Below are 23,579 nucleotides of genomic sequence, written 5' to 3'. Positions count from 1 at the left end.
CCTGTCAGTCCTTTTTGAAGGTGCGGCCTTGATGCTTGTTAGATATATTAACAGGTATGGTCTTGATGCCTGTCAATCCCATTAGGAGGTGTGGCCTTGATGCCTGTCAGTCCAATTAGGAGGTGTGGCCTAGATGCCTGTCAGTCGTAGTAAGAGGTATCGCCTTAATACCCATCAATCTGAGTAGTGTGGTGGCTTAGATCCCAGTCAGTCCTATTAGGGGGTGTGGCCTTGATGCTTATTAGTCATAGTACGAGGTATGGCCTTAATGCCTGTAAATCTGAGCAGGATGTTTGGCCTAGATGCCTGACAGATTTATTAGGAGGTGTGGCCTTGATAACAGGCAGTGGTAGTAGGAGATATTGTGTGTCTCAACCTCAGGAGGATGTGTGGTATTTATGCTGATTGGTCCCAACGAAAAAGGCATGATATCTTAACGCTAACTGTGTATGCTTTCAGTTGAAGCCAAACTGTTTAAACAAAACTGAAACTCTGAATCTGATCGTTTGTCACAAAACAAAAACTTGAAAGGATAGCAATTTATTTATATCAGGCTAATATACAGAAAGTAAAAAGTGGGTGTGACCTTAAATCAAACCATCATAAAGAGAGGAAGTGAGATCATTACAGGAAGGATCAGTCAGCACACCAGAAGCTGAATTGGCTAGTGCGCAGAATCCATGTTTGACGTGCTCTTCAGCGCAGTAGAAACGACGTGAGCTAATAGCTCCCTTCAGAGTGTTGTATTATGCTAAGTGAGTACAAACTGTGGCTTTCAGTCTGCCATTGCCACTTATCCAACTGAACCTCAACACACTCCCACTCACGGCACCTATACACCCTCATGCACACTCAAACAGATCCCTGCACACAAAACGGCCTTTCTGTTACATCTCTCTCCTACAGTAAAGCGTCTCGCTTACCTTCATGCTTGGCCGTGGCCAAATATTTAGCCTGTCAGAGGAAATCAGTATCAAACACAAAAGCATGGCAGCCTCTCCCAGCTCACATCGCTCAATCACACTGCAGCATTCCAGACCCATGGGATTGTGGGAAAGCAGTGTGAAAGTGTTGGTCACTGACAAAACATCTAGTGTTCTTTTTCCCCGACCTACATTTTTGTCCAGAATGGACACAGAAGCAGCAAAGGAAGTTTAATAACTAAAAATAATAATAATAAAGTACCTACACAATCATCGTAGTGCAGCATTGACAAAACAAACAGTGCTCGGCCAACAATATTAGCATTACTTCAGCAAACATAGATACTTAGCTGGCTAAATAATAATGCTGGCTAAATCAAATTAATTAGCCAGCTAATTAGCTGGCTAATCAGATTAAAGTGGCTAAATTGTTTTCTGTTTAGTTTTTTAGAAGTCCAAATTAGTTTGTTCTAAGCAAATTTAGGAACATTTACACAACAGTACAGAAAACTGTGTGTTGTTCATGTTGAACATAGCTTAACATGGCTAATCTACTACTAAACTACTGCTAACAACTAAACTTCTGAAGATTTCAAAGTACATGCTGATGTCACCATGCTAGCTAAAGTAGTAAAACAGTAATATACACCAATAATACCACATTTTGCATAAACCTTTAGCTTTTTTATCTAGTACACGTTTAATCTAGCATATCAAAGAAAAGTATTTTATGTCAAAACGAAAAAAAAAATATTATAAATATATTATAAAAGTATTATTATTTTTTTTTTTATAGAAACATCAGACTATTATTATGGGGGTACTTTAAAACATTAAAAGCAAAAAATAAATAAGTAAAAAAAACTGAACAACACAAAAAAGACACCATCAGCTAGATCAAAGTTAAATCTCATTGAATTGGTTGTCTGCTGAAAAGTCATTTTACAACATAAGCTTGGAACATCTTGCTAGCTAGCTTAAATGCTAAAACAGTTGATTAGCTATACAGTGGTCCCCAGGAACTAAGACGCATCCTGGCAGCCCCTATGGTACCTTAGTAAATTCATTTACACATTATGTCACTTTATAAACATAATAGTGTACAGTATTTGACCAAATACAAAATGTGATCACACACAAAATGATTTAATTAGCAATAATAATAATAATAATAATAAATTAACAGTATGCTGCACTGTAATTAATTACAAAAATGTAATATGGGCACTCAACTTTACATTATTGGATGTACTGCGGCAGTCAGTAATTGATGAAAGTGATGGTACAGAAAATGTGACGTAATGGACATAAATGTTTTATTTATCGTTTAAAATGAATAATACAATAATGTGTTTTAAAACGTTTTTATGAAATTTGTTAGTGAAACCGTAGTTTCAAATGTTATTCCTGAACGTTCCTGAACATTCGGCTCCAGTCGGTATAAAACCTGACATTAATCTTCTGGCCTGAGCTGCTGTGGATTTTCTTGTCGTGGCGCGTCCTTGTGTCTAAAATGCATGCACGGAGGAGAGAAATCAAAGAGAAAGAGAAATCTCGGTACTGGAAAAAATGTGCGGGGAACCTCTTCAAGTGTCCCCCCTCGGATGCAGAAGTGCATGCGGTGTAAAACGATCAGCCCTCGGTGGTTTCTCAGCCAACTGCGTAACTAATGTAGACATCACCGTGCTGCCTGCCTAGCAAACCGCTAACACCACTCAACAGTACAGGGCTGACACACACACACACACACACACACACACACACACACACACACACACACACACACAGGCATATCTATCCAGACCCTTGCTAGCCAATGAATTCTGATGATACTTTAAAAAAGTTGCTGTGAAGGTCCACAGGAACTGAGGAGATCCAGGAGGAGCGTTACGGAAATATATTCAAAACGTTCTCACACTTGTTTAAATGATGTGAAAAATGTGTGTAAGGGAAAGGCGTATGGTAAAGGTAGCAGCGGCAGAAGTGTGAGTGTGTGAGTGAGTGTGTGTGAGTGAGAGAACAGAGGGCTTCTTGTCGCTGAGTTTTTGCAGTTTTTTTATGAGCTCGGCACATGGACAAAAAAAAAAGAAAAAAGAAAACATCCCCAAAGACAAACACACCCCGGGTGTAAATGACCCCGAAAACACCCGCCGTTTCATCTGGGCTTGTGGAATTCTCTCCGAGCCAGGACAAAAAGTAAACAATGTAGGGAGGGGAGTGCAGGGTGAGGGAGGATGTGTGTGTGTGTGTGTGTGTGTGTGTTTGTGTGAGTGTGTGTGTGAGTGAGTGCTGAGTTCTAAAGGGGGTAGGGGAGACTCACACACACACACACACACACACACACAGTTAGAACACAGGCCAGGCCAGACGGGTGAGCACTGGAAACCCACACACTCCTGTTTGATTCACTTTACATGCGTTTGAGCGGAGAGAAAGCGATCGAAGTCCAGAGAGACTTCAAAAACGCAATTGTCAGCGTGAAACGGGCTCCGACGGGGCTGTTTTTTTTTTTTAAGCGACCCCGTGCGCTTGCATGAGCTTTTTCGGCCCTGTAGACAAGACCATTGTGGGGAAGGACCCCAGGCGCAGGAGGAATGTACTAGATTTAGACTCGATAAGAAGTCGCTGAAGGCGTCACGTTACTGTAACTACAGCTCACAATCCCACAAAAGTGGAAATTGACCCAAAAACTTGAGTATTGTGTCGTGTTTGGCTCCTAGCGCACACCGGCTCCTAGCGCACACACAATTAATGATGGTCACAATGACATAATAATAGTGCAGAATTTGAGGTCAGTGCTAAGACCGTTTTTAGTTGTGATCGTTTTATTGATATTGAAGTAATAGCTGGACCTACAAATGAACTAAACATTTATAAAGGTTTAAATACAGGTTGTTAGGAATTTCCTTAAATATTTGCAGAAATACAGAAAAGGTCATATGCTGCAAAGGTTTGTTGGGATCTTCTGATTGGTGCAAGCATCATAGTCCAAACTACATGGACCAATACATAACATAGAAACTTTTTGTGTCCGCAAAAGCAACCTGCAGATGGTTGAGGTTTATGAGAAAAGAGAAAGTTGGGCATCAATAAGCAGTTGGTTTTCAAAATACTTTGCAAAGATTCAAAAGTGCATTCATAGCTCATTGTATATAACAATATTTAAGCGAATAATCAAGGGAAAGCAAAAATAAACGTTTCAATATATAGATTGGTTTAATAATCAGGGTGAAAAAAACATTTTATTCAAAAAGCTATAACAGACAATATATAATTTTACGCTCTGAAATGAGGAACTTTCCATAGCAACAGTATCCAAGTAGTGAATATTTACGAGTAAAGTACCAGTAAACAAAAACAACAACAAAAAAATACAAACACAAACAGATAATATTATACATAGATTTTGTTGTGAAACATGTCAAATTTACTATATTGGCCCAGTGCTAATATATTTATGCTAGTTTGATTTTCTTGATTTCTTTTTATAAACTACAATAAACCTACAAAATTGTAACTAAAGTGATTTATTGAATAAAGTTTTGTGTCTTAGTATGTATATAAACAGTTTCTGCACATGTTTAAATGGCACACGAGAAATAAATAATATATTGTTTTCACATTTATATTTTAGATTCGCACTACCAATTAAGATATGAAAAAACAATCAGTAAATGTGTGTTGCATTTTAATTGTAATAATAATTTGTTTGTTAGAAACGATGATGCATGTATATATTTTAGCTCAGCTGTAGAAAAGAGCGCTACAGGAGGTCATTGGTTCCAACACCGCAGTAAGTCAGTCCTTGAATAACTGAACTTGACCAACAAACCACTGTTTACAACGATACACACTGCCACTTCACTGCCACTTGCTATTTTGCTGTTACCCTGCTCACAAGATCCAATGTGATACGTTTGCACTTAACTGTCAGTTTCATTCACCTCGTGTCTGCTGGTGTATCAGCAATGTTTAGAATGTTCTCACAAAAAAAACCTTTACTGCACTACCACATCACCCTCTCACTGTATCTGTTTATTCTTTATATACTCTATATCTTCTATAATGTACATCGCTTTAGTTCACGTTTTACTTTCTGTTGCTGCTGCAATACGTAATGTCCCGTTATTGCTAAATGTTAGCTAAAATGTTAGCTAGAATGCTAACAAACTGCTTAGGTTTGAAAAAAAATTAAATCGTTACATTAACACAAAATAATAAAACAATCTGTTCTTAAAACAGCAAATACAATTGTAGGTTTTTCACCTTTTTGTGAGACAGCAGGCCGTGTGTGTGTGTGTGTGTGTGTGTGTGTGTGTGTGTGTGTGTGTTTGTGTTGTGTTTGTATCTGTGTCAGGAAGTCTATTAGGGCAGCAATGAACAGCTCGAGGTGTGAATTTACCATCTGCCTTTCGCTGCCCTTTAGTTATGACTCTCTCTCTCTCACACACTCACACACACACATACACACACACACACAGAAGTGTGTCCCTCTATTTCCCTGTCGTCAGCACTGTCTGTTGTCACTGAGTATTTCTCTCCTCGTCCTATTAATCACATCGAGTGAGACAGGTGTTTATAGTCAAGACGCATGCCAAGAGTCATCCCTCTTTCTCTTACTCTCCCTCACTTTTTCTTTATGTCTCTTTGTCACTCTCTCCGTCTCTCTCTAGCTCTATTAGTAGCAGTTGAAGGCACTGGAGTGTATATCAAAAGCCTAGGAAGTACCCTATAATCTAAACAAGTGCACTTACCAAAGACATACAGGAGATAAATTGGACAAATCCAGATCCAGGAGCATGACTACACTTTCTCTGAGTAGCATTTGACAAATTGTGACATTAAGAAATGCTGTGGTGACAAATAGCTCAATTACAAGCTTTGTGACACATGCTGCCAAAGAAAAACAAAGCTTTTTAAAAACGGCTTTTTGTTGTCATTAGCACAACACAGCTAAAATGGTTAATGTTTCCAACCCAAATTAGCATTAGTTTTTTTATGCACAATAAATATAAACAGTTTTCAAAACTATAAGTTCGTTGTTTTGAACTTCTCAATTTACCAGAAACTACATACAGTCTAAGCTAAAAACCAGAGTAGCGGCCATTTTGAATCTGAAAGCGCTAGATCTTGCATGTTCGCTGTACTAAATCGTATAAAAGAGCTAAAAGTCTCTAAGGCAAGTTTGCACTAATTTGCATGTTTAAATGCTGAGTGAGTGATGAAATAAAACACCCAGGCATCTACATATTAAATACTAGAATGGTGGCCATTTTGTATCTGAAAACACTTAGCAAAATCCGGCGAAGCTGCTGATCTATACAGTATAACGTGAGTTTGGCCTCATTAGCATTGTGTAATTGAGTGCTAAAATAAACACAGACTCAGGTCAGGGTTTATTTTTTTTTTTTGAGGTGGTAAGTCATCTAAGATATAAAATAGGCGAGGTGTCTCTGAGGTTCCTGTCGATTGTGTCTATTTTAAAAATAATTAGCGTAAACAAGAGCACTGTCCAGACGAGCTACAAGATTACGATAAGCAGATGTGTGATAAATAAGTGCTGCCTTATTTAACCTTTAATAGTTTAGACTACTATAGACAAATAGACAAAAGTTTATGGACACCTGACCATAAGATGTATGCGCTTTTTAAACATCTCACTCCATATATCCATTTTTCTTTTAGGAAGATCTTCCACTGGATTTTGGAGTGTGCTTGTGGATAATTGGGCTCATTCATTCATACACAGGGGTGTTAGTAAAGTCAGGTACTGATGTATATGAGGAAGCCTGGGGTGCAGTCAGCGTTGGAGGTGTTCAATAGGGTGAGGGTTCAATAGGGTTGAGGGTCAGAGCTCTATAGCAGGCCACTCAAGATCTTCATGGAGCTGGCTTTGTGTACAGGGGCATTGTCATTCTGAAATTCTGGTCTCCTAGTTGAAGTGAAAAAGAGATTTAATGCTACCACATGCAAAGACAATCAATTGTGTGCCTCTAAGTTTGTGGTAGCAGTTTGGTAAAGAACCACATATTGCTGGAAAACTCCATACAGTGTATGTGAGTGGACGCCAAATAAATTTTGACTTGTCTGACACATTTCTGTGGAAATTTGGTGGCAGATTAATTCAAAATAATTATTGAAATAAAGTTTGTAACCAATAAGACCGAATTCAACTTGGAGTGTTTGTTGGCCAGTGTTTTCTTAGACCGTGTAGAAAAAATAAAGTGCTCGCGAGAGCCAAAGGCAACAGGTTACAATCCCACCAGACTTTGTTAACGCTCGCAGTGCACTAATACATTAGCAAGTTAAAGAGCAATGTGTGCCTGCCAATGAGAGGACAATAGGGGCTATAATTGGTGCTGAGCACAGCTCACACACTTGGTAATTGGGCAGAGTCATTATGGGTCGACACAAATGAGTCTCTCAGCAGTTGTTTCACTGCAGGGGAAGAACAATGGGGCAGGATGATGGGGTTTATAAAGCTCACACTGCTACTGGAATTGCACTCAGCTTATACATCATGACATGATTATTCAATAGAGTAAGGTGTGAGATCACAATTTTTCTGTAGGGGTTATTGCGGACATTTTTTTCGACTCAGGAAGGGAATTTACATTACATAAATTTCGGTGAAAACAAGGAAACAGCTTTTTTTTAATGGTTTCTGTTTTTTCTGGCACATTAGGAAATATTTTTTTCTATCATTTATTTTTAAAGGACACTGCTTATTTAACAGCATGAACATCCATGAATCGAAACAAAAACAACTGACCACAATTAACCAGAAAGCAGAGAAGGGGCATTTACAGGCATATCTCTGGTCAGAATGTGAATTTTTTTTTTATATTTATAAAAAATTATAATGAAATCAACATATGAAAAAATCAATTCATACTGTAAATTTTAATAAATCACAGCACCTAGAAAACGTTTGCTGTTTTTGCAAGCTGCCAAGACATTTTTGTCCTTTGTTCCTATTTTTAAAGCACATACAGTGACCTAAACACTCATACATACATACACACACCCATACTCGCATACACTTATACATACATAAATACACTTATGCACTAATCAGGCATAACATTATGACCACCTGCCTAATATTGTGTTGGCCCCCCTTTTCTAAAACAGTTCTGACAAGTATTTACAGCATGAACTTCTCCAGCAATTTGAGCTACAGGAGCTCGTCTGTTGGATCGGACCAAACGGGTCAACCTTCGTCCCCCACGTGCATCAACGAGCCTAAATGAGCCCATGACCCTGTCACCGGGTTCACCACTGTTCCTTCCTTTGAGCACTTTTGATATATACTGACCACTGGAACACCCAACAAGAGCTGCAGTTTTGGAGATGCCCTGACACAGTCGTCTAGACGGCACAATTTGGCCCATGTGAAACTCACTGAAATACTCACGCTTGCCCATTTTTCCTGCTTTTAACATGTCGACTTTGAGGAAAAATTTTTCACTTGCTGCTTGATATATCCCACCTACTAACCTTAATGAAGAGAAAATCATTGTTCACTCACCGGTCAATGTAATAATGTTATGCCTTGTCGGTGTTTAAACCCCATAGTCTCATTCAACAATACATACATAAACCCATACATACATACATGCACTTATACACTCAAACACCCATAAACCCATACATACATATGTAGTACATCAGGCACTAGCGCTAATCTTCAATATACAATTCTTGCTACTCTCTACAAACTAATGGCTGACACACATTTGGGTCATTTGTTCATTTTTGCCATGAAGTGAATCTAAAACGAGTATCGTTTCAGCAAAGTTGAACAATGAGAGCTTGTTTGTAATATTCACTGTTTAAAAGCCAAAATTCTGTTTGCACATTGTTTTGTTTTTAGTTTTCATTCTAAAAAATAATTATAATAATGATTTTAACATACACAGCTCCAAAAGGCTACCAACCATTACATAACCCTCCATAAAATACAATACACAACTACAACTACACACTCAAACACAGGTGTTAGAGCAGAAAAAGACGTGAGAAAAAAAACGCCGCCTCGCCGACGCCTTGCCTTTTCACATACGGCTGTCCGACTTGCGAACGCTCATGGAAAACTAAGTGGTTGCCAGCAATTCGGAAATGAAGCGTAAAATAAAATGCTGGAGTCTGCTTTAATGGAAACGTTCCATTTAACGCTCGGACAAGAAAAAAGGTCACGAACGCGAGCTAGCGTAAACAGCACAGCAAGTTATTTGTGTAGCGCATATTAGGCGTTTGGGAAAAGGGTTCGAGCTCGTTATATCTTTAATTACATCTGCGTCTGGCCTGGGTGATGTCGTTTAGTCCTGCTCCATTTGATCGCGTCGTCTTTAATCTAGGTTTTTATCAGAAGCCCTGATCTGTGTTAGATATGGGGCTTTGATTCGAGTGCTTTCGCTTGTCGGCGAATGTTTCATTATTCGCCTCCTTGATTAATTGTGTTTATGTACGGAATGGAAAATAGATTTCATTGCATCCTATGGACTTTATTTAACCCAAGAGTGAACGAGTTACTCTGAGTACATTACTGGCTTAAAGTACGACCTCCATTTCAGTGCTTAATTTTTTTTTTTTTATGGTTTATGGTCTCTATCCTTGTCTGTCTCTTTTTCTTCCTCTTCCTGAGTTTGGACACTGATCAGATTAAGGACGGTCGCTTGAGTTTGCAAGCTGTCCCCTGCTGGCACTGATAACCTGCTGTGAGAGACAGGAACGTCTCCTTTAATCTGACGCTGGCTCTGCTGCAGAAGAGATCTTGAACGGCAGACTGCCTTTAATCTCGGACAGACATCTGTAAATAGAGACGTCTCGTTTCATAACATCGTCGCCGGAGCCGCTGACGGAAGAAAAATGTGAGCGACGTGAGCTCAGGGCTCAGAGACGTGCGCAGGCGACTGTGCAGCTTGGCACACGAGGTCACTGGTTTCAATCTCAGATATGGCACAATGGGATATCTCAATTACCTGGCCTTTCTCTAAGCCCTGTCCTTCAGCAAGGTGCTTAACCCATGAAGTGCTCGAGGGCAGCTGCAACGTGACACCCACGTCTCCTTCCTCCTCATCGGACTATAACCCCCACACGTTAGCGCTTTCAAATCTCCCAAGACTTTTCAGTAACCCTCGGTGGCTTTGTTTCAATACCTCCATTGACGCTGATATGAATATATGCATATCTGAGGTATCAGGTGTCCTACCTGTGGCCAATGGCTACCAATGAGGTCCCGGTGGAAGTAACTCAATTACAACACATAGGGTTTGGAAAATCAGGTGGAATTTACATGTCTGACTTTCCCAGGTCCTATATTTTCTTTCACCATAGCTAGAATTTGATTTCTCTTCTTACTCACGAGGCCATGATTGTTCCTAATCGTCCCAAAATATCTCTTGACTAACAAGTCATGTAGCGTCTCTGCCAAAGTTTGTTTTTCATCTCTCGTTTTTTCCCGAAGCATCATTTTTTTAATTACAAATCGTAATGTTTCTATTTATTCCTACACAGTATTGCTTTAATTGTGCTCATATTTAGCGTCCTTTTTTTTCATTTATTATGCCAATTTCTTATTTTCCACATGAAATGTGCTTACTGTATAGGTTGTATACATATCATAATAGTCTCCTTTATGCCTGACTGAACACTATTTGAGCACCAGTGACAAAAAAAGTGCAACATTGTTGTTCTTTAACATCATCTGATACAAAGTCTGCACTCGCCATTTCAACCATATTTATTTTATGAGCTTGTTTTAAAGTATTAAAGCTTTTAAAGGTTCATTTCAGTCATTAAGTTGGGTTTGCTACCAGACAGTGCAGTACAGTTGAAAATGTACTTTATATAATTATATTATAATTATATAAAGTACATTTGAAAGTTTAAATCCAAATCGCTTGGTGTTCACTACGGTATATTTTGAATACCACCCTAAACAAGTGACCTGGGGTGCCAAAACTTTTGCTGCAGAAAATAAACCTGAGTCTCTGTAGGATACATCCTGAGTCCAAAGCATGCAAGGTTTTTGTCGTATTTTATCATCGCCTGACTACATTTATACTCATTCTGTTTACACAAAATATCGGCACCCTCGGGTTCTACTGGATATTTTGCTATTTGATTTTTTTTTTTTGTTTGGTTTGTTTGTTTGTTTTTTTATCCAATAATGCCTTTTTTGGGAATGGGAAGCGACCTGTGTGTGGATAGTACAGGATGTGAATTGTTTCTTTGTGAAGGAAAAACAATATCAGGTCTATATTGTGTAACTGGCGAAGTGATGTTGGCTCGGGGCTCGAAAAAAGCTTCTACCAATCCAGAGAAGGATTAAAGCACATCATTGTCTGTCTGAAAGGCTTGGAAGAAAGGCGCAGCCTTAAGAAAGACGCAGTGAAGCTGTAGTAAAAGTTGTGTTCATCCACAATTTTGTCTAAAGCGATAAATCCAGACAGATTTCAGAATTCAGTAGTCCTGCAGCGTCAAAACCCCAGTCGAACTCCCTTTAAACTCGCCAGCGTTACTCCCTGTTCTCTTCGTCCTAAAACGAGCCGAATTGAAACCACCTGTTATTTTGACGTCTTGGGCACGTGAGATCTGTTTAAACAGCGTGCAAATCTGGCCAACATGAATTATGATTTTGGTATGGATATGGTTTACTGCTGCTATTTTTGTTTCCTTTGTAATCACCATCCACCACGGGGGAAAGAACGGCATTATACGATCCGTCTCGATCTGCTTTCGAAGCACATGGAGGAAATATTAGCACTACCCAAATTTCATCTCACCGCAGAAAAATGGCCCGTGTTTGGTTTTCCTTTGCTCTCGATGGAAATATCGGTCGTTTGGAGTTAATCTGATTAGCGAGTGATTTGGCCATGTATTCCTCTCCGGCCAAGGAGCGTGTGGCTCGATGCCTAAATGCTGCCAATACAAAGAAGACCACCGGTGTTCGGGAGAGCATAAGCTCCACGGACTTCCAGGCATTTCTCTGAAGACACCATCAAAAGATCTAATGACTAATAGACATCTGCAGACAGACGCAGTGACTGACAGTAAATCCATTTAAGTTGATTTTATACAAACAAAATTGATATTGTAAAAACTCCCATTTATCCTTATTGCAAGGTTTATAGCTGATTATTTATTAAGAGTAACTTCTGAAATCTGGATTTTTTTTCGTAATTAATATTATTTGCATTTTTCTAGTAGCGTCTAGTAGATTTGAACACAAATATGTAGTATTTATGAATATTATTGCTATCAGTGGTGTAAAAGTATTTGAGTGAATTTACCCACGTTTTTTTTTTTTGCCCACTTTCTAGTTTTAGAGTATCAAAGAAATAAGAAAACTTTTTCTCTGTCCTCAGCTACATTTATGATTTAATATATGTATATTTACTCCACTATATTTTAATTAATAACGAGCGTTACCCATTACATAGAGTTTGAATAAATCCCAAAAAGCGGCTTTTGTCGAAGTTGATTGAGTGGTGCATTCAATTACATTCAGCTCTGAATATTTGGTTTTACTTCATCGATAATTATATACTTTCATTTTCTTTGTCAATTAAATACTAATGCTTCTTCTAATTTGTGACATGACACTCAATTTATTTGTTAATTGAAGATTCCTTTTTGAAATACCGTATTTTTCGGACTATAAGCAGCTACTTTTTTTCCCACGTTTTGAACCCTGCGGCTTAAACAACGAAGCGGCTAATTTATGTATTTTTCCTGGATTTTTCCCGGTTTCACAAACTTCAAGCCAAAAAACTGAGCGACATAACATTAGACCAATGAAATTTCCGAACGGAAACGAAAAAACGCACCTCACCTGTGTTTTGAGCTGCACGGCATCAGGAGAAAAAACGTTTTTTTTTTAAACGCACGACGATGCCAAAAGATAAACTCCCGAGAGAAATAGTTGTGAAAGGAAGGAGGAAGACAGTGAACAATGACTTTCTTGGTCGGCTACTGTTTAAATACAAGCCGTTGTAACGCGTTGAGTCTGGGTGAAGGGAGAGCTCGCTTCTGGCATGCTATTCCTAAAATACCGCTTTGCTCCTAAAGGAAGCGCAACATATTTCACCCGTTACACCGTGTACATCAGTGTAGACACCTGTGGCTTATAGACAGGTGCGGCTTATTTATGTTCAAAATAAAAATATTTGTAAAATTCAGTGGGTGAGGCTTATATATGGGTGCGCTTTATAGTCCGGAAATTACGTACTTTTTTTTTTTACCACTTTGTCTTTTCTTTACTGAATTGTTTTGATCTTTGTTTCGTTCTGGCATGTGGAAGAGGCTGTTGTGTTGCTGATTAATGCAGAGGTATACAATTTGATTAGTATTTTAGGAAATAAAACGTTACAAATCAAAAGTTTTGGGCTTTTTACCAACACGTGTCATGGTGTTGAGGACCTTTGTTCAGTACAAGTACAAATACTCATTATCAAGTACTGTTCATATCAGAGACTTTTACTCAAGTCATACTGGAACTAATGATTTTAAACATGTAATGGACCACGTTTTGCAGTTAGGTATCTTGTAAAATTCAACACAGTTCTCATCTCACAACTCTCAAATCAGATAATACAATAATCAGGACTTCTGCTGGTTGAAATGCGAGATGGTGACAGGTTCCTCGAAACAGCACCGTATCATAAAAAAAAAACAGTATATCGCTAACTCAGACACAAAAGTTATTTCGAGTTGAGTTTACTTGAGTTCACCAAAACAAATCTCATAATCAAATGAAAATATTTCTTCAATACACACTATGCCAATAATATAAATTTCTAGGGTTTATGGGTGCCAAAACTTTTTAAACATTTCAGCAGGATGCAGCACTGCTCTGTTTGTGGATTAGTAGCTCATTCATTTTAGACACAGTGGATGAGGGTGGGAGGAACCGGAGAACCCTGAGGAAACCCATATTGTTTTCCGTTTTATTTGTTGAATCTAATAGCAGTATCCCAGAGGTCCACCTTATGTGTCTGCATTTGACGTCACACTTTAATTCAGTCTTTGCATTAATACAAAAAATGCAAACAAAAACTTGAGTACAAATACTTCATTACTTCCACGTTGATATTTCTCATGACATCGACTCCCAACAAACCAGAATCCGACTCACTACAAACCCCTTACGCCTATTTCCGTTTCAACATATTTAACGTCTTTCAGGGTGAAGTTTGCCTTGAAACTCGTAAAGCTGGAGAAGAAGGTTAGCACACATTCCTCCATGGTGCTCTTGGAGATGGATGGAAACTAAGCGCATCATCATTCATCATCGCATTACGCTTCATTCCATCTGTGACAGCAGCCAGACTCAAGTACTTCCCTTTTGCTCGCCAACACCACGCCACCAACACCAACTCCATGATGGCTGCTCCAGCTCTGTGGCTCCTAGGATGTTTCTCCTAACCATTGTCATCTAGGAGAAACTTAATCCAAACCGAAATGCATTCTTAGGAACTGCGGAGATGTTTTGGATGGAACTGGTGAGGTTTTTTTTTCTTTCGAAAGCATCTTAAGATACATGGAGACCTTGATGGTCTGAGAGCTGAAATATATCCTAAAGGAGATGAGTTCTGGCTTTTTTCGAGTGTCTTAAAAAGATTTGCTGCCTTGAAGGAAGATATTCAACTCGGAATGATAAGAGGTTTGGTGATGGATGCTAGTTTTGCTCATCATTTTTATGTTTGAGGATTAGGCACCACACAACCATGGCTGCATTTCAGGAAGAATCTCAGAAGACCCAAACTCAGCCCAAACTATAATTATAATGGAAAGCTACTTAAAACTGATATTTTCCTGTCTTTACTGTATTATTAGCTTGTTAGAAATGTTTTATGCTAGCTCTCTCACAATGACAAATTCAAGTTCCTATGTGTGGTCTGCCTTTTCTTTAGTTCCCCTAGTTGAGGTCCGACCTGTAACTCTAGCTCCCATTTAATGTTTGACATTGTTTGTGTGAGAAAAAATTTACTTAGAAGGAAGCTCAACAGCTTCTGAAGTATAAAAAGTGTAGCTAGTGTAATTAACTAGCTACAACGACACATACACTGAATAGACAAATGTTTGTAGACATTTGTAGACATTATAATAACCTACACTTTTTAAAAAGATGTTCCACTAGATTTTTGGAATGTGCTTTGGAGATTCACCACAAGCGTGTTCGAAAACTCAGGTACTGATGTAGGTGCGGTGAAGAGACCTGGTGTGCAGTCACTGTTCCAATTCATCCCAAAGGTGTTAAATAGGGTTGAAGTCAGTGCTGTAATGTAGAAGATCTTCTACTCCAACCTATGGAAACCATATCTCATGCTTGAACAGGTTTGGGTCTCCTTGTTCATGTGAAGAGCAAATAATATGCCCATAAAGACATCTTATAGAAGTGTGTGTCTCCAACTTTGTGGTAAAAGTTTGGGGAAGAACCACATATGTCTGGAAAAGTCAGGTGCCCCAAAATACCAAGCTAGCATTAGAGAATCCATATAACTACTGCTGTTTCTCATTGAAAAATGTGGTTAATGGTAATCACACCACATGAAGTACCACAGGAAGTGACTAGCGAAAGTACAGTTTGTGCAAGATTTTGAAATCGAGGTTAAAATAAAGCACAAGAAAACATTTCAGACAATGTTCGGTCTCTCCTATCATAATAACAGCAATTACCACGGCAGAACAGAGGCGAATCCACGGCACAGACTTGATGCCTATGAGCGCTGGCTCTGTGTTCCGCCGTTTGAGTGTTAGCTTCAAATTGCCATGAGTAATCCCCTTAGTTCCGTCCCCGTATTAGCCACTAAATTCCAGCAGCCGCTACGCGATTTCTGAGCGCCTCTGTGTGCTTTAAAGGACGCTCGTAATTGCTGGCGCCTAATAAGCTCCTGACTCCTGCAACAAGGGCGTTTTGAATCGCGATTCAGACGAAAACCATTACGCTCAAATTTATCCTAATAACGGAAGACACGCCGGGAGCAGACTATTTGTTCAGCTGATAGAAACCCCACACCTGCTGTGGCCCCCTGTCCCGACACCCGTCATAGCCACTCATCTGCCCCATGAAGCTTTAAACGCACCACTGCACCACTTTCCCTCCCAGGGGCTTGTGGGTATTTTTCAGCACTAATATTGCAGAGGCAGCACTTTCAGAGGCAGAAATACCTTTGCATGGATACAGAGGACCAGAAGACCTGGTAGTTGGCGGAAAATGTGAGTAGCATACGTTTTTAGGCTGCATTGCTCAGAGAAAAGAAAGTTTCTTAAAGATTAGGTTTCTCGTTGTATGTCTCACCAGTGAGCATGTGAGAACTGTACACTCGAGCATGAGAATCACCCACCTGGGAAAAGTTCAGCCCGTTGAGAGGATGGCACTGCTCCTCAACCTTCTCCACAGCTCCCGTCTTTTTCTTCATCCTCTCTGCCTCCTGAGCCAGGTAGAGGTCCAGCACAGGGACACCGCGTGTCTTAATGTCCGCCTCAGTCAGAGAGTTCACCATGAGCATGACCCACACAGGCCGCTTGCGCTCCCAGTTGCCCGCGATGGCATTGAACAGGTAATCGGCATACAGGCCCTTGCCCCTCTGATCCGGGGTCATCCAGGACGGCATCATGAGCTTGACATACTCCAGGTGTCTCTTCAAGCGCCGGTAAATGTCTCTCGGCAGAACGTCCTGCAGGTTCTCTCCATGCGGTAACAGCTGGCACCGCGTCAGGGCCGAAATGGTGTACGGGTCGGTGAGGTCCAGCTCAAAGTACACAATGTTGCTCTCCTGAAAGGCTTTTTTGGAGTTCTCGGGGATGTAGTCCCATACCCGTGTGTATGGCACGTGGATGGTCCCATAGAAATAAGACGGTGGGTCACGCTTGATCGTCCACAGGAAGGAGTTCAGCTCGCTCTGCTGTGGAAAAAAAGAGCGTGAGAATTAGGGATCAGGCAAGTGGTTGCTGTGGCAGATCAGTCTGATTTCACATAATCGAATCTGTCGTCTAAAACATGTTATAAAGGTGTTATTAGGCTGAATTTCAGAGCTCATTAATTCTAGATGAATGACTTTAGTCAGTGTTTATATGAAAAAGAAAGGAGGGCGTTCACAATCTCTTTACCTGTCGCATAAAAAAATAAGAAGGAAAGAAAAAGTGAAAGAAAGATGATGAACTATGATGAAAATATGACAAGAAATGGTGTTCACAATCTCTTTGCATATTATATAAAAAATTAAGAAAGAAAGAGGACAAGAAAAAAGATAGATAGAAAGGTGATATGACAAGACAAAAGAGATTATACAATGTGACAAGAGGTGTTAACAATGTCTTCACCTATTGCATTGATAAGAAAGAAAGAAAGAAAGAAAGAAAGAAAGAAAGAAAGAAAGAAAGAAAGAAAGAAAAAAAAATTATTACAAACTATGATGAAAATATGACAAGAAATAGTTTTCACAATCTCTTTACCTGTTACATAAAAAATTAAGGAAGAAAAAGTAAAAGAAAAAGAGAACAAGAAAAAAGAAAGATAGATAGAAAGGTGATATGACAAGACAAAAAGATTATAAAATGTGACAGAAGTGTTGTTAACAATGTCTTTACCTGTTGCATTGATAAGAAAGAAAGAAAGAAAGAAAGAAAGAAAGAAAGAAAGAAAGAAAGAAAGAAAGAAAGAAAGATGATGACGAACTACGATAAAAAATATGACAAGAAATGGTGTTCACAATCTCTTGACCTGTTATATAAAAAATTAAGAAAAAAAGATGACAATAAAAAAAGAAAGATAGATAGAAAGGTAATATGACAAGACAAAAAAGATTATAAAATGTGACAAGAAGTGTTGTTAACAATGTCTTTACCTGTTGCATCGAGAAAGAAAGAAAGAAAGAAAGAAAGAAAGAAAGAAAGAAAGAAAGATGCGACATTATTACACAACTGAGACATGAGACATTAACAGACTAATTGTAATTGATTGCACCTGCATGCACAATGTAGAAAAACACTCCCAAATATAGGAACTAACACATTTCTCACATGTTTATTGGAAAAGTCGTTAATTGCCCTAATGGGCGGTTAATATGTCGTTTCATGCAATACACGTCTCTGAACAGCAGAAATTCATGAACTCCACTGGACATCTTTATTTCATTAAGCTGCAATAATGCAATCACCTGGTTTGATCTGAACTGATAAAAAATGCATTTTATTTGTATTTATTTGATGTGTTCAAAAGTTGTTGTGGTAACTTCTGCATTGCATGACATCAGACTTCCAAATGCATTAATTGATGCCAACAGCAACATCAGACTTGGTGCTTCATGCAAAAAAAACTGTATTATTGGTGTATATAAAAATGCATATAAAATACACTTCTTGTGTTTTTTCTGTCCTGGAAATTAAAACAACTTGTGTTACCTTCCTGTTGAGGTCGCAGCTCGAGCTCTCCCTCGCGCTCCACTGACTGGCCTGCAGGAGCAGAGCGAGGCACGCGCGCACGAACGCGCACCGCGTCAGCACCATCGCGGCTCCGCCTGGGCTTCACCCCCGGCTTCTTATCCCGCTCGTGTGCGCTCTCAGGGCTCCGGGATGACAGGGATACGGTGCGCGGTGCGATGCGTGTCGTCCATGCTTGTAAACTTCTTTCACCTTCTCAATGGCGCGCGCCGTATTTATTCCTCTTTACTCTGTTTTTGTTTTTTTGTTCTTTACACTTTATCCGAACTTCATGAAACGGAACCGACAACCGAACAGTCCACAACCACAAGTCCTTGCAATCGGTTTGCATACGAAAGAAAAAAAAAACAAAAAAAAACAAAATGTGCAACAGGTCCGAGTCCAAACCGCGTCCAACCCGCGCGCCGAAGCTCCGCGTCTCGTGCTGCTGCGTTTCTCCGCTCCAGAGAAGTGAATGAAGAAAAGTAGCATCACCAGGACTCTTACCTTCCCTCCCCTCCCTCCCCTCTGCCCTCACCCCTTTCCCACCCCGAAGCCCCTCTAAAGCCCCGCCACCTCCACACACTCCCCATCCAGACCAATAATCTGATTGAAGCATCTCGTGCCCCCGCAGGGCTTTTTAGAGGAGGGCGCGAGACATCAGCGGCACCGCGGGGCTTTAAATACAGCAGCAGAGTGACAGAGCGAGCGGCAAGAGTTCCGAGGGGCTGAAGCCACACTAATACACCAGCACAAAACTGATACCCCAGCACAACACCAACACAAAACTGATACCCCAGCACAAAACTGATACCCCACCACAACACCAACACAAAACTGATACCCCAGCACAAAACTGATACCCCACCACAACACCAACACAACACTAATACCTCAGCACAACACCAACACAGCACTGATACACCAACACAACACTAATACCTCAGCACAACACCAACACAGCACTGATACACCAACACAACACTAATACCCCACCACAACACCAACACAACACTAATACCTCAGCACAACACCAACACAGCATTGATACCCCAGCACAACACCAACACAACACTAATACCCCAGCACAACACCAACACAGCACTGATACACCAACACAACACTAATAGCCCACCACAACACCAACACAACACTAATACCCCAGCACAACACATACACAACACCAACACAACACTAATACCCCAGCACAACACATACACAACACCAACACAACACTAATATCCCAACACAACACTGATATACCAACACAACACCTACACAACACCAATACCCTGGCACAACACTAACACAACACTAATACCCTGGCACAACACCAACACAACACTGATACACCAACACAACACTAATACCCCAACACAACACTGATATACCAACACAACACCTACACAACACCAATACCCTGGCACAACACCTACACAACACTAATACCCCAACACAACACTGATATACCAACACAACACCTACACAACACCAATACCCTGGCACAACACCTACACAACACTAATACCCCGGCACAACACCAACACAACACTGATACACCGACACAACCCTGATACAGTAACTTTAAACACAATGCTATTTATTTATTTGATTGTTTGTTTATTAATGCATTAATTTATTCGTTTGTTTGTTTGACTTTTAAGAAGTGTTCAGATGACAATACAGTTTCATTTACATTTATAGCATTTAGCAGATACAAAAGTGCTTTGAGTCTCTATCAGTTTCTGTATTCTATGTATTCTATTAACTCTCTCTCTCTCTCTCTCTCTCTCTCTCTCTCTCTCTCTCTCTCTCTCTCTCTCTCTCTCCTCTCTCTCTCTCTCTCTCTCTCTCTCTCTCTCTCTCTCTCTCTCTCTCCTCTCTCTCTCTCTCACATCTTGTCTATCTTTCTGTCTGTTTTTTTGCCTCTAATTCTCTTTCTGGCTTTGCCTCTTGCCTCTCACTCTCTGCTTCTCTACCAGTCTGTACATCGAGTTTCTGTCTCACTGTCTATCTCTTTCCTCACACTTTCTCTCTCTGTGTGTCTTTCTCTCTATCTGCTCTATCTGTCTCCATCTCTTCCTCTATCTTTCATTGTGTCCATCTCTCTCTCTCTCTCTCTCTCTCTCTCTCTCTCTCTCACACACACACACACACATACACACACACACACACACACACACACACACACACACACACACACACACACACACACACTGTCTGTCTGAGTGTTTTTCTCTTTAATTAATCAGGAAGCTTAAATGGGAACACATCCCACGTTAAACTGATCCTGGATCCACATTGCATGATTTCCTGAGGCTGCATTCTTGATCATCATTCTCCATCATGTGATGTCATCATTGTGCGCCTCGAGATTCATCAGTCAGCTTTTTGGAGGCCAAAGTTTTTTACTCAGCCTTACAGTTTTTTTAATCAATCAGCATTGTTTATATACTGAACACATTGAAACGGTGCAGCTGAACCCGTTTTCAGAGCCCGTAAACACACAGTAAGCAACTGAAACACAGCGAAACTGAAAACAGATTTTCTGTAAGGGATCCAGCTATTTGTGTCTGGAGGGAATTTTCGAGCAGATCGGGACACGGCTAGCGCACACCGATGACATCATGTGCTAGGGGACCCTATAAATGAATTGTAGTTCCATGTGTAGAGAGACTCACATCCACAGCGAGCATTCGGACAGATCTCCCTCTTTATACACTTCTGGATTTATTCATAGATTCCCTCACTGTCAGTGAAGCTGGACAACATGGATTACAACTTCTTTTAGAAGCAGAACTTATTTACGAGAACCGTGTATAGTGTTTCTAAGGTATAGAAAGTATTGCAAACGGCAATTCATGTATTAGAGGCGAAAAGAAAATAGAATAAAGTAGCCTTAACATATACATTATAGCACAGTGAAATTCTTTCCTTCGCATATCCCAGCTTGTTTAGAACCTGTGGTCTGAGTGTACGGTCAGCCACGATATAGCACCCCTGGAGCACAAAGGGTCAAGGGCCTTGCTTAAGGGCCCAAAAGTGGCTGCTTGGCAAAATCGGGGCTTGACAACCCTGAACTTGCGATCAGTAACCCCAAAACCTTAACCATGAAAAAGGCCATGAAGACATTCATTTATTCATTTAGAGTATTTAACCCTGTGTCTGTACTACTTTGACATTCTGCCTCACTTCAGCAGTGTTTATTTTACAGTCCATTCATTGAAGCACGTTTTCTTCAGAGAAAATCAACAAGGTGAGTTTTACCACCATCTAGCGGCGAAAGAAAATATTACCCGAAATAAGAAGTTTCATTGTTCATGTTTCTAAATATTTAAAATGTAATTGAACTTGTTTATTAATAATAAGCTTAAAAAATATGAACAAATATATTTTTAATATAAAGTTATATTAAAAAAATATATATAAAAAAGGTTATTGTTTAAATAAAAAATAATAATTGATTTATTTACATTATAAATTCTGTGTAGTGGAGTTTCGAGGACCTATACAGATGTTTTTTTGCTGGCTTTCCACTGGACATTAAACATCATCTAGAATCATCATTGAATGTACCACGATAAGAAAAGCTGGATATATGTCTCCACTCTTTCACTTCCTTGTTTATATAATTGTAAATGGAGGCAGCACATAAGGTTTTACTTTTACGTGCTGAGTGAGTAATTAAATACGCGGAACAGCCGACTTTCATTACAGCACTGTTGTTAAAACCCGAACAACTTCCACATGTTACAGTATGAAGAAGCACAGGCTTCAATTAATCAAGAAGAGATGCTCGTCTCAGCACTCAGATATCGCTCGTTTTGTCTCTCGGTGCTCAATTAGCTTTGCATCCATTACACACGCTCCACTGTTCCTGCTTTACCTCAGAGGTAAAGAACTTGTGCATTTCCCATGGCTCCTGTTTGCGCAGTTAATAACAAGGAATGATTTTAGACTTTTAAAATGCACCTACAAGTGCTTCAGAAAAGGAAAAGTCTAGCATATGGAGCGAAACAGGAAGCAGGACCATTTCGGCCCTGTCTATGAGGGAGAGCTGAACTGGGTGCGGCCGCAGCGTTTCCCGTCTGAATTCCAGCCATTCACGCTTTCCTTTACCAGGCTTGGCTAATTAGTGAATAAATAACATACGTGTTTTAGTAAATCCACAAACAGAAATCGCTCAACGGGCTACGCTGTAGCAGGAAACCCCTCACTGTATGTGCTAGACATGTGCTAACCTCAGAGACGTCATGTTCATTTCTGTTATTATTGATCCCTGCTAATGCTAGGAAGTGTAGACAAAATATTCTGTGAGGCTCTCTGAAAGCTTTCTGAGAGAGAGAAAGACTATTTAAAGACATTCATAAAGGAATGAATGGATAGATGGGTGGATGAATTAAGATAAATGGGATAGATGGGTGGATGAATTAAGATAAAGGCGTTCTACTTTTATTTATTTATTTATTTTTTACTAATTAGCAAGCTGGATCACCTGAGCTAGCGTGACAGACTTCCTAAAAGAAATCTCACTCATAATCATAAATATTGGCTAACAGAATAAAAGTTTTCAGAGAGATTTTAAATACTACGAGTAAATATTCTTTATTTAACTAGTTTACTAGTTTCAGGACAGCATTTGTAAACCACTTAGAAAGATGTAAATCTTCCACATCGGTGCGAAAGATTGAGAGTTCCGCTAATAGCTTTGCTAACGAGTCGCTGAAATGAGATGCTTCTTGTGGGAATTTACAAATCAGTCAGCTAGCTGAATCGCATAAGCTAGCATGACAGGCTTTTTGATAGAAATCTCAGTCCATAATATTTTCTATTTAAGATAACATGCTATCTGAATAACATGATCGGCTTTCTAAAAAGATTCTCTAGTTTCCAAAGCTAGCTGACTAGCATAAGCTAATATTTAGGGACTTTTGGGTCTGTTTAAAAATGTTAATAATCTTTAATATTTTATTGTAACAAGCCAGACAGGCCTTTTCAGCTTCTTAGCCTTGTTTAGAACGGTTCCTGATCTCCATTACTTGCAGTAGGTTAGCTAGCTTGCTAACAGGTGCTACATTTTCTGAGAGGATTTTTAATACAATGAATAATTATTCATTATTACTTTAGTTAGCTGGATATTAGAGGAGCATTTGTAGGCCACTTTGAAAGATGTAATTCTTCCACGTTGGTGCAAAAAGTGGAGAGTTTTGCTAATAGCTTAGCTAA

General features: G+C 39.7%; 1 protein-coding gene across 1 annotated transcript in view; it reads right to left on the bottom strand.

Annotated features, from left to right (window-relative positions):
- trabd2a (TraB domain containing 2A) overlaps window positions 1-18,848 on the bottom strand; it is a 60,608-nt gene extending 41,760 nt beyond the window's left edge. Inside the window, exons 1-2 of the mRNA XM_046839918.1 lie at window positions 18,336-18,848; window positions 16,277-16,837 (exon numbers count right to left, since the gene is read on the bottom strand). Of these exons, the coding sequence (XP_046695874.1) occupies window positions 16,277-16,837; window positions 18,336-18,440 (666 nt within the window). The 5' untranslated portion in view covers window positions 18,441-18,848. The remainder of the gene's footprint in view (window positions 1-16,276; window positions 16,838-18,335) is intronic.
- Between the last annotated feature and the right edge of the window lie 4,731 nt (window positions 18,849-23,579).

The sequence above is a fragment of the Silurus meridionalis genome, chromosome 25, assembly GCF_014805685.1.
Source record: "Silurus meridionalis isolate SWU-2019-XX chromosome 25, ASM1480568v1, whole genome shotgun sequence".
Taxonomy (NCBI): Eukaryota; Metazoa; Chordata; class Actinopteri; order Siluriformes; family Siluridae; genus Silurus; species Silurus meridionalis.
The sequence above is the reverse complement of the archived record's forward strand: the minus strand, read 5'-3'. Positions and strand labels throughout refer to the sequence as shown.